Below are 12,317 nucleotides of genomic sequence, written 5' to 3'. Positions count from 1 at the left end.
GGACAAGTTTTGCCCTCATTGTGAGGCTAATTACTTGTTTAGGCTGCCATTGCTAATTGTAAGATGCTTAGATCTTAGAGCTCAGGTGGTGGCAGGTGTCCTGAAGGATGTCATTTGGTGTTTCAGAGGGACAGTTTACTGAGGCAAGGAAGCCATACTACTTTGCCTCAGACATTTGCAAACAATTTTTCAGCTGAAGAGTGGGATAAAAATGTTTTAAATAAATAAGTAAATAAAATTTATTTGAAAATCCCTTTTTAAAGCCATCCAAGTTGCTGCCTCTGATAGGAACAAATTCCATCATTTCACTATGTGCTGTGTGAAGATGTACTTTATCTGTTCTGAATCAACATTCTTCTGCTTCATTGTATGTCCACGCCTTCTAGTGTTAAGAGAGAGGGAGAAAAACTATTCTTTGTCACTTGCTCTATGCCATGCATACTTTTATACACTTCCTTTACATCCCCTCTTACTTGACTTTTAAAATTAAGAAGTTTCAAATGCTATAATCTTGCTTCATCGGAGAAATTCTGTTGTCCTGATGCCACAGGAAAGGAGTTAATGGTTGTTTATAGCTCAATCCTCCATGAATGAAATGTGTCTGGACTTAAGTTTGAGAGACACATGCACATACATCTCTTTCTGCTTTTCTGTGGTCATGAGGTTCCCACAGTGGCCATGGCCAAGACAGTCAAAACCAATGACTGGGCAGTGTTATGTATAAAATTAATGGGAAATCTTACTCATGTTATTGGCCTCAGTTAATGTTTTCCATCTCTGTTTCCAACCTCTAAAATGGGACCAACATTGACTACAGGGCCAATGTGAGGATAAAACACTATGCAGTATGTACATAAAAGGAGGTATTTAAATATTATTAAGAATATATCTGAGAGAAACTGTCAGTGTTTATTGTGAGGCTCAATGCATAGTGAAATAACCAGGGAATACTTTATTCACTTTAAAAGTGCTATATGGATTGTTGAAAATAAATAGCTTTAAAATAATGGGTTTTTTATTTTTAAAAATGTAAACAGGAAACAGCAACGAATGTGACCCAGCAGGAACCATGGATTCTTATTCTGTAAGTATTACATAATAGAATTGTATTACATAATAGAATTGTCATTCAAAGGCCATAATTCATTGAACTTTCGTTTTCATAACAGTGGCTTTATATGAGAAAGAAACAAATAGCTGGCAACACATTATCACCTATCCTGCTAAATAACCTGACTGTGGCATCTACAATTATAACACAAGGCCACATTGCTAGGGCTTGAATGACTGGTTCTCCACCCTTTTCCGTTGCTAGTTAATGGGCATGGGGCAAGTTGTCCTCACAGGCACTGTAGCCCCAGGGAGGAGACTCCTCCAGTAAGTGACTTTTAGATAAGGAACTTAGTTCATAAGCGTAGGAGAAATGGAATGTTTCTCATATCTCCTAATATCAAATGTGTGAATATTATTACTTGTGAGATTTGATGACAATATACATACATAATAGGGAAATGTTCTGTAGTGAATTTGCCTCTGTTCTGCTCAAGTCCCATTAGTTCCATTGAGGAAAGAGGTGTAAGACTGTTCCCCACTCAAACAGGCTTTTGATAATCTTTTATTTGTGTGTGTGTGTATATGTGTTTTTTTATTGATCCATAACTTAATGTAAATTGTCCAGTGGACTTTATTGATGGGCTGTATAAACATATTAATTTAAAAAGCATGAAGAAATCCAACACATTTTCTAAGGGTACATCTGCAAGTTGGAAGGATGCAACTGTGAGTTGGCTGGGGGGGGGGGCTTTCTCAGAGTTTGGATAGGTTCCTTCAGCTCCTCCAGTCACATGTTGAGCCATGCAAGGATCCAAACTAGTATAGTCTAGCGGCTACAGATCATTGTATTGGGGTTGTATTGGGTGGAACGTCCCATCAGTGCAAGTGTTGCAGCTTGCCAGATGAAACAATCTCCCCTCTCCTCTCCCTGTAGGCTGCCTCTGGGGGTTCTCCAAGCCAATTTCAGGGGCTGCAGGTGAAGGAGAGGGGGAAAGTCCTGTTGTATGAGCAGAAGCCCTTGTGCAGGACTTCTGCTGATGGAACTCGTTAGGTGAATTCTTCCCATTGTGTATCTTCAGACAAATTACTAATTCTAAGTCTGGATTCTCCATCTGTAAAACTGTTCTCCATCTCCCATTTCCTATGTGTATTTCAGAGCTGTATACTAGTTTCTCAAGACCCTTAGCTCTCTGTCATGACATATGCATTATTCCCTTTGTCCATTAGGACGATTGCCGGTGTCTGCAAAATGTAGAAGGTCCAACCTGTAGCATTTGCAAACCACTTTACTGGCATCTGGCCAGAGAAAACCCGTATGGATGCATAGGTAAGGCTGTGTTGATACTCAACCAGTGCTTTTTTTCTGGGGGTACGCAGGGGTACGCACACCCCTAAACGTTTTGTGAATCTATGTTTGGCCTCATTGAGGAGCACTTTTTCACTATGAGTAGGAAAATGAGAGTACCTCTAAACATTTTTTTAAATGAAAAAAGCACTGTACACACCTCATGTTATATTATAAAAACAAAGCCTGTGGTTTTCCCCCTGTTCTCAGCCCAGTCCAGGTCCTCCAGACCTGCCACTATTATCTTTTATTCAGCAACCCTAAGAAAATGATAGTACCTGTACACATTTGGGGTTCCAAAGGGGCTTCACGGACTGACATGGATGTGGACATTGTTGCGAAGGCCTTCACTGTGCAGTCTTAAACCACTGGCTTTGGATTCAGCTGCCTTGTATATTGCAGGTTTTGTGCTCTCTTTTAGTGAAAGCACAATTCTCACAGGCTGAGAGTATCAAACAAACCAGTATTCTTGCAGTTGCTTAAAAAAAAAACCAAAACACCACTGTTTCCCATTAGTAACACAGATGCCTAATGATCCATTGCCAAATTCTGTTCTGCAGAATCACTTGATGTAAATTTAGCAGAGTTAGGCAACATACACTTGCAAAACTCATATAGCAGCCTTTTGGGGCCCGGATTATCGTGAAAATGACACAGAATAAAGGGCTCAAGCCTCTTTTCCTATACACTACAGTATTGATCTGGATCAGGGTCATCTACAGCTGCTATTTAAAAATAAAATTAGAAATACACAAATGCAAGCATGCTTTTGCAGCACATTCCTGTAAATATTTACTCAGAAGTAAGTTCTCTTAAGTTTGATGAAACTTAACTCCCAGGTTCAAGGGCTATAGAATTGCACCCTCAATCTAGTGATTGATTTGGCACAGAGTGAGGCCTTTTTGCTTGGAGAAAATTGTTTATTTACTTGTCCAAGAAGCCTCCTGTTGGTAGTTTTCCTTTTTTCCCCTTGCCTTTTTCATTGACTGCCTAGAGTTACGTTGAGGTGCAGAACATGGAAAATAAGTACAACAATAACTGCAAGCATTTTCAAAATGTTCAGCAATGCCCAAAGTGCATCTGATAGGTCTAGACTTTAGACAGCTTGCTGTGTGGAAAGGAGTCTTAAAATAGCTTCCCCCCCAAAGAACATTCATGTCACTTTTATGGTAATGTGCCTCCACCGATCTAGCAAAAGATAAAGGAATTATTAGTACTGAATTCCACTTGCATGGTAACAGAATGTGGCAAGGTCAGCAAAGATTCCCTGGAGAGTGGTTGTGATGGTAAGGTTTTTATAGCCCCAGGAGAATTACTGAGGAAGATAACAGATAGTCAACCTAGCAGGAACACATGCAAGATACTTACCCCCCAGAATTTCTGTGTTTGGGGAAAACCAGGAGCATATCTCTGTCTCATGTGTACCTCCTCCATCATGAACCTGAAATGGAACAGCCCACATTTATTTTAAACTGGAATCTCCCTGTCTGTGTAATCCTGGCCTTGTTTTCATTAAGTGTCTGGATTGTGAAATCAGAGGGAGCTTCCACTCAAACAGATGCTATCTCCTAGTTCAGGAGTTTTGCTCTGCAGATGGGGCTGGAGGGGGCAGACAGGTTCATCTCACCACAGGTAGACATTCCAAGTTAGAGTATTATATGAACCCTAAGTCTTTCTGGATTTTGGTCTTATAATTTAAAAGGCAGAGAGTTTCTTTAGGCATGCCTGTTGTCTAGTCCTCATCCAGCAGATGTCAATCATATAAAGGGTCTAAGAAAATGGGTTTCAGGTGGATATGTTTGCCTTTACAGAGTGCCAATGTGAAGCATCTGGAACACTGAGTGGAGTCAGAGAGTGTCGGCAGGTAAAAACATTCAGTTTTCACTTATATGTTATTCAACTTTTTTGGCTGAACAAATCCATATCAAGCACCAACTCTCACACTGGTCTACAGCCCCAAATGTGGGTGGGAAGGACCTTGGCATCCCAATATTCTTTATTGCTTGGGTGCAAGTCTTGCGTTTTAGGCCCAATTTAAAACTTTGCTTTTCATCTTTCTGAGTCCTTTGTGACATGCATGAATGTCCCCTTCAGGTGAGGAACTGCAAATGACAATGTGTGAAAAAGCCTTCTCAGTAGTGACTCCCTAGTTTGTAGAATGCCTTTCCCAGAGAGACCCACCTAGCACCTACCCTAATGTCTTTTCATTGCCAGGCAAACAGGATGACAACCTAGTTTTACCTCAGTGAATTTTATTTCTCTGCTCCCTTTTTTAAAACTGGTTTAATTCTGTGCATTTTTATCCCTCTCTCTGTTTATCCCTTTATCTACATTTTGATCTGCTGTGTTTTATTTGTTAGCTTATATTGTAATATTTTTATTTTTGAATTTTTGGTCTACATTGTAAGCCTCTTAAAGAAGTTTTGTTATTATAGAAAAATAGCCTACCTAAATACAATACAATACAATACAATACAATACTGAATTAAATAGGAACTACTCCCATGTAAATGTTCATATCTGTATCCCAAGTAGCTTGCTTAGCAAGTTGGTGTCAGGTTTAGCTAATTTTTATGAATGAGTTCCTCACCCTGCCAAAGTTACCCGTGACTGGCTGACTTCAAATCTGGCAAATCACAGGAGCAACTTCCCACGCTAGGCTTCTATTAGAACAGAGCCCCACAGATTTTATTGGGCTCCATCCCTATCCAGGACAATGCTGGCTGGGAATGCTGGGATTTGGAGTCCAACAGTGGCTCAAGGACCCCATCACTAGACTAGAACCTGGGAGATAATTCCACATAAGGCTATCCTGCAGAAGTGGGACATTTGGCTTCTTTCCTTTCCTATATCGTGATCTCTTTGTTTGCAAACCAGCTCCCACCTAATGCCACAACCACCCATTCATGCCTATTTAAACATATTTTAGGTCATTACTAAAGACTCTTTTGAAATAAGAAATGTATCAAAGGAAAACTTGAAAGCTTCTCCACTCCCTTCCCCTTATAGGTGGATGGTGAATGTTACTGCAAGCCTAACGTTTGTGGAGATTCGTGTGATACTTGTGAAGATGGTTATTATGGGCTAGAAGACAATAATTATTTTGGATGTCAAGGTAAAATGTGGTTTAGTTACTACAGGACATGTTTCTAAAAAACAGTCTTCAAATCACTCCTATATAACATATTTGCATATGAACTTTTATTATTGCTTCTTACCAATGTGAGTCTTCTGTTTAATTTTTGGTAAGTGACAGTGGGCAAGTTTTCAGTATTAAATATCTGCTTCCTTCAACACAGATCACTCTTTCAAATGATGGCCTTAAGCTGTGTTCACACTCCTGATTACTGCGCACTTACTGTGTTGCCAGTGCAGAGTTTTTGAGAGTCAGTGTGGTGTAGTGGTTAGCGACCCAGACTTGGGAGACCAAGGTTCTAGACCCCCTCAATCTTGAAGCTCACCTCATGACCTCAAGCCAGTCATAGTCTCTCAGTCTAACCTGCTTCACAGGGTTGTTGTGAGGATAAAATGCAGGACGGAGAACTATGTCAGCTACCTTGGAGGAAAGGTGGGATATAAATAGAAAACAGACTACTGTTTTAATGAGTCCCTGCTTATCTCATTCTGTTTATGCTACCCTTTCCCTTCAGAAACAGGGACTCATTCCAACAGTGACCTTCAGTAAAACAGCCATAGCAATTGGGGCAATGTCAGTTCTTCCTCCTCTGCTCTTTCCTAGCTCTTGATTGTGTGTGAGAGATGGAGAGGTGACTTTGGATCTGTACAGGTACTTTGTTGAGCATCTGCTGTGATGACTCTGGGGCTGTGCAAGCCCACTGCAGAAAGTCATACATATACATTTTTGAGAATTGATCTTGAGCATAAACAATGCGACACTAAAGTCATTTACGAAAAGGTGGAGAGTGTTCTTCCCATCTCTTTATCCCAGAAAACCTACAAATCTTTCTTCTGGCATCATATATTTTTGCTTAAAAAGTTTGGTTCTTTCCTTTACTCACAGGGTGCAAATGTGACGTGGGAGGGGCCGTAAGCCATGTGTGCGATGATCTGTCAGGTGATTGCCAGTGCAGAAGGCACATGGTTGGAAAATCCTGCAATGAGTAAGTAAGATGGAAAAGTGAAGCTTAGGCACCAGTAAATCCAATAATAATAATAATTTATTATTTATACACCGCCCATCTGGCTGGGTTTCCCCACCCACTCTGGGTGGCTTCCAATCAAATATTAAAAACACAATACAGCATCAAAACTTCCTTAAGATTTTGTGCTGATTCATCAACATTTGATTGGTAATCTGGGATTAACCAGCTACTTTCAACAGTGGGTGCCAAGTTCTGCGAGGGCACTCTTTGTGACTTCAACTTGGTAGTAGTATGGAGAGGATTTGTTTAGCCACCTCCCTCCTTAACTTATGCCATATGGTCTAATTCAGCAGGCCAGTTCTTAAGTGTTATATCTCTTTTTCATATGTAGCAAATGAAACATTTTTAGAAAATAAAAGCATTGCCTGCCATTTCATTTTTGTATTTATGAAAGGCCTGAAAAGGACTACTACTTACCTGATTTACATCACATGAAGTTTGAAGTTGAAGATGGTACATCTCCTAATGGAAGAGGAATCCGGTTTGGTTATGATCTTCAAGAATTTCCTGGCTTTAGCTGGCGAGGTTATGCACAGATGTCCTCAGTACAAGTATGTATTTAACTGTTCAGATTTTACTTTGTGAAATAACCTTGGGAAGAAGATGTGAGTTAATTTCCTTGGTCCTGCTGGATTATAGAAGAGGCCAGAAGAAGTTAATCCCACATATACTTAAACTTATTTTCTTTTTTAAAAGTTTATAATGGGTGTGAAGGAAACATTCTTCAGCAAAGCCTGCTTTATGCATTTACCCTTTCTCTGTGGGGAGATCTTCTAAGTGGTGACTCAACATGCTCTCTTGCATTTTCTGCAGCAGTTTATTATTTTTATTTATTTGTTGAATTTATAGCTCAACTTTGTCTCTGTGGGGCTCCAGGTGGCTTACATAGTTCATTTAATTCTCACAACAACCCAGTAAAGTAGGTTAGGCTGAGGGGTTGTGACTGGCCACCAAGGTCACCCAGTGAGTTCATGGCCAAGTGGAGAATCGAACCCTGGTCTCCCAGGTCCTGGTCCAACACTCTAACCACTACACCACCACTGGCTCCAGTCTGCCATGTGATTCCTTCCAGTCACTTGGAGATATATCCACACCAGGGACAGATGCTTCCAGGAAATCCACTGTAGTTGTAGAAACTCTCCATGTGATTGAGATGACCCATATAGCAAGTTTTCCTAGGTGTAATAGCTGGAGTTGTGAGGCAGAAGTGAATATTTTTAGACTTGCCCTAAGCTTGTTACAATTGAGTAGGAACATAGGAAGCTGCCTTATACTGTCAGGCCAGTATGTGGGCTGGATGAGGTAACTGTTAGGAGGATTTGTAGCTCGTTGACTGGCTGAACCCAAAGAGTGCTCACTCATGTTCCTTATTATCATGGGAAAAAGTAACAAGTTGGGTGCCACAGGGTTCTCTCCTGGACCCATTGTTGTTCAATTATACATGACTTAGATGAAGGAATTCAGGGGATGATACCAAACTGGGAGGGATAGCTAATGCTGCAGAAGACAGAATCAAGATTCCAGATGACATTAACAGATTGGAGAACTGGGCCCAAATGAATTTCAATAGGGACAAATGTCAGATTCGATACTTAGGCAGGAAGAACCACCTGCACAAATATAAGATTGGGGACACCCGGCTTGCTGGTGATACATGTGAAAAGGATCTAGGGGTCTTAACATCAGTCAAAAGTGTGATGTAGCAGCAGCAGCAGCAGCAGAAAAAAGCTAATGCTATTCCAGGCTGCATCAACAGAAGTATAGTGTTCCAATCAAGGGAAGTCATAGTACCACTCTTATTCTGCTTTGGTCAGACCATACCAGGAGTGCTGTGCCCAATTCTGTGCACCACAGTTTAAGGATATTGACAAGCTAGAACGTGTAGAGGAGAGTAACCAAGATGATTAAGGGTCTAGAAACCAAGCCTTATGAGGAACAGTTGAGGGAGTTGGGCATGTTTAGCCTGGAGAAGAGGAGGCTGAGAGGAGATATGATAGCCATCTTCAAATATCTAAAGGGCTGTGACATGGAAGATGGAACAATCTTGTTTTCTCCTGCTCTGGAAGGTAGGACCTGAATCAGTAGTTTTAAGTTACAAGAAAGAAGATTCTGAATAAACAACAGGAATAACTTTCTGGCAGTAAAAGCTGTTCAACAGTGAACCAGACTTGCTTGGAAGGTGTTGGACTCTCCTACCTTGGAGGTTTTTAAGCAGAAGTTGGATGGCCATCTGTCATGGATGCTTTAGCTGAGATTCCTACATTGCAGGGGGTGGAGTAGATGACCCTCAAGGTCCCTTCCAACTCTACAGTTTTATGATTCTGTGATTCTCAATTTGTGAGCATTACAGAAAAAATTGGAGGAGTGTATTCAGTAAGTGCTGCCTTGGCATCTTTTTAGAGAATATGTTTTATTTCACCAACTGATTCTTGTTCATCCTTGGGGACGCGTTCAGAGAGATTGTTGGAGTAGCATGATATATAACGGATTCCTTCTGCTTAATCTTCATTCATTTGTATGCCTTACTCCTCTTAATCTAGGGCTTTCCCTTAGGGTTATTCTTTTAAATTCTGTTAGCCGTGTCAGAATTTTACAAGGGTAAAATACAAATTTATGAACTACAACTTCTCCATTGCCATTTCCCCCCTCTGCTTTTCCTAGCCTTCAAAAACAGAGCATGCTCTTAAGAAACCTGGATCAGCCCCCAGAAAATGCCTAGTTAAGATGCTCCAGAGAAGAACATTTTTGGCTTTTTTATACTAATTTTAGATAGTAGAGCAGCTCAGCATTTCCTGTTTTGTTCCCATTAACTCAACTTCATTTTTGAAGCTTTTGTTGGAGGAGGAAGGGAAGCAATGCTGACATCCCCACCCCAAACATCTCTCCTCCCTCTCCTTGCTGCAGTGATTCTGTAGTTGGTGATCACCAATGAAAAACCAATAGGAGATGCATAGAAAAAGGGTGAGGAAGAATAATCGAGCCAAATAAGTTAAATAATGCATGGAACTCTAGGCATATGCCAAATGAACTTCAGTCATCTGGTTTCAAACCTTTCCATTGCATTGTTGACATCCAGTTGGATTCTCTAGGTAGTAGTTACTTGGCAACCCTAAAGTTAATAGATGGAAAACCTTCATCTCAAATGCCAAGTTAAAATAGATTGGAGAAGTGCAAGGTACATCATCCATGATTTAACATTAGCACACATCTTTTAACACAGTTCTTATCCTTAAGCCATGCCACATGGACACCACAGTACTATGCCAGCTTAACAGAGCATTGATATGCATGTCTTCTCAGAAACACAGGAGCAAACAATACAGGTAAGTGTGTATAAGAGTGCAGCCGTAAAAATGCGGACCATAGTACAGCCAACTTGTTATCCTTCCGAATTCATCAGGATATCATTTACAGTGAGGATCAGTAAGAAGAGAACTGCTTTAGACCTGTGTTTCATCCAAACCCACCATAACTTTTTTGATTGCCGTGTTACATTTGCTAAATGTTTCTAGACATTTTCTGCCTTTTGGGTGGTAGTATTAAAATAATATGCTTTCCTGTCCTCTTCTTTGCTTCTTTTTTCCCTAGCCAGAGGTGGTAGTACCTGTCACTGTGGCTCCTCCTAAGCTCTTCCACCTAGCACTGCACTATGTCACCTTGGTTTCAAAAAGCTGTAGAGGGAGGATCTCAATTGCTGAGGGGAAACATTTTGGCCCTAATAACACTTGTAAGTGAATTACGTTTCTTGCTAGGTTTGCCTGTCTTTCTCTTCCTTATGCCAGAAAATGCTTTTCCTTCCGCATAAATGTCTCTGTCTATATGTGTGGTACTTGTTATTCTTATTTCCCCCCCTGTAGGAATTGTGTATTTTGCTTGCACAGCTTCTGAAGATTTATCCTTTTGGTACTTTATGGCTTTTTCCTCCTTGTTTATTAACCTCCCATTTTACAGAATGAAGTAAGGATAACTCTGAACGTGGAGAAATCAAACCTCCGTTTATTCCGTGTTATCTTGAGGTATATTAATCCTGGAACTGCTGCGGTATCTGGCCACATAATCGCTTATTCTCGTCTTCGTAAAGGTAGGTAGAGCAAAATGGCTGCCCAGGAGGACTCCCCTGAGTGAGTGCCGAGGGCCCTGCTCCTTTCTGCCACTTACCATCTGGCCTGGGGCGGGGCCTGACAGGCCTCACAAGGACTGCGTGGTGCTTGCTGCCTGCTGCCCAGGAGGACTCCCCTGAGTGAGTGCTTGAGGGTCCTGCTCTTGCCACTTACCATCTGGCCTGGGGCGGGGCCTGACAGGCCTCACAAGGACTGCGTGGTGCTTGCTGCCTGCTGCCCAGGAGGACTCCCCTGAGTGAGTGCTTGAGGGTCCTGCTCTTGCCACTTACCATCTGGCCTGGGGCGGGGCCTGACAGGCCTCACAAGGACTGCGTGGTGCTTGCTGCCTGCTGCCCAGGAGGACTCCCCTGAGTGAGTGCTTGAGGGTCCTGCTCTTGCCACTTACCATCTGGCCTGGGGCGGGGCCTGACAGGCCTCACAAGGACTGCGTGGTGCTTGCTGCCTGCTGCCCAGGAGGACTCCCCTGAGTGAGTGCTTGAGGGTCCTGCTCTTGCCACTTACCATCTGGCCTGGGGCGGGGCCTGACAGGCCTCACAAGGACTGCGTGGTGCTTGCTGCCTGCTGCCCAGGAGGACTCCCCTGAGTGAGTGCCTGAGGGCCCTGCTCCTTCCTGCCACTTACCATCTGGCCTGGGGCGGGGCCTGACAGGCCTCACAAGGACTGTGTGGTGCTTGCTGCCTGCTGCCCAGGAGGACTCCCCTGAGTGAGTGCCTGAGGGCCCTGCTCCTTCCTGCCACTTACCATCTGGCCTGGGGCGGGGCCTGACAGGCCTCACAAGGACTGCGTGGTGCTTGCTGCCTGCTGCCCAGGAGGACTCCCCTGAGTGAGTGCCTGAGGGCCCTGCTCCTTCCTGCCACTTACCATCTGGCCCAGGGCGGGGCCTGACAGGCCTCACTAGGACAGTGTTACTGCAGGAGGGGCACAGAGTGTTTTAAAAATGTTTTTAAAAAATTTCTTTTGGATTTTTTGTATGTGGGGGGTGGGGGTGGGATGGATGTTTGGTTGGGTTTGGGGAATTATTTTTTTATTTTGATGTTCTTGTAATTTTTACATTTTTTCTGTTTGTATTGTTTTATTAGTTTTGTTTGTTTGTATAGGTTGTTATTTTGTTCTTAGGGGGAGGGGTCAGGGCTGCCGGGGAGTGGGCCCCAGCCCACAAAATGGCTGGGACATGTTTCACAGGGGGGAATGCACTGGGACAACCGATCTCAGTGATCACGGGTAGGAGGAGGAGTTACGCTAAGACCAGACCATGTCATTACAGAGGAGGCAGGTTTAGTCGTTGTCTGAGGACTATTCCTACCTCCGGGTCTGGTCCTGACCGGATGGATACTAGAATCAGCAAGGGATACCCACATGACCTGAAAGTGTTGCTGTGCAATGCCAGGTCAATGATTCATAAGACCACTGCCATCCATGACTTGATCATGGATGGAGGATTTGACCTGGCATGTGTGACAGAGACTTGGTTGGATGAAGCAGATGGGCCTGTCCTTGCCGCTGCTTGCCCACCAGGTTTCTCTTACGCACAGCAACCCAGGTCATGTGGGCGGGGAGGGGGGGTTGCAGTGATTTTTAGGAAGTCATTAGTCTGCACCAGGCGTCCTATTGGGAAGACCCAGTTTTCTGAGTGCA

General features: G+C 42.9%; 1 protein-coding gene across 1 annotated transcript in view; it reads left to right on the top strand.

The window, feature by feature from the left end:
* The window catches only part of LAMA3 (laminin subunit alpha 3), a 130,263-nt gene that overhangs the window by 38,436 nt on the left and 79,510 nt on the right, over positions 1-12,317 (top strand). Inside the window, exons 17-23 of the mRNA XM_081919177.1 lie at positions 1,038-1,084; positions 2,281-2,380; positions 4,210-4,262; positions 5,408-5,513; positions 6,420-6,519; positions 6,956-7,112; positions 10,513-10,642. Of these exons, the coding sequence (XP_081775303.1) occupies positions 1,038-1,084; positions 2,281-2,380; positions 4,210-4,262; positions 5,408-5,513; positions 6,420-6,519; positions 6,956-7,112; positions 10,513-10,642 (693 nt within the window). The remainder of the gene's footprint in view (positions 1-1,037; positions 1,085-2,280; positions 2,381-4,209; positions 4,263-5,407; positions 5,514-6,419; positions 6,520-6,955; positions 7,113-10,512; positions 10,643-12,317) is intronic.

The sequence above is a fragment of the Podarcis melisellensis genome, assembly GCF_964234715.1.
Source record: "Podarcis melisellensis genome assembly, chromosome: 7".
Lineage (NCBI taxonomy): Eukaryota > Metazoa > Chordata > Lepidosauria > Squamata > Lacertidae > Podarcis > Podarcis melisellensis.
This window is presented reverse-complemented; position numbering and strand designations above follow the sequence as displayed.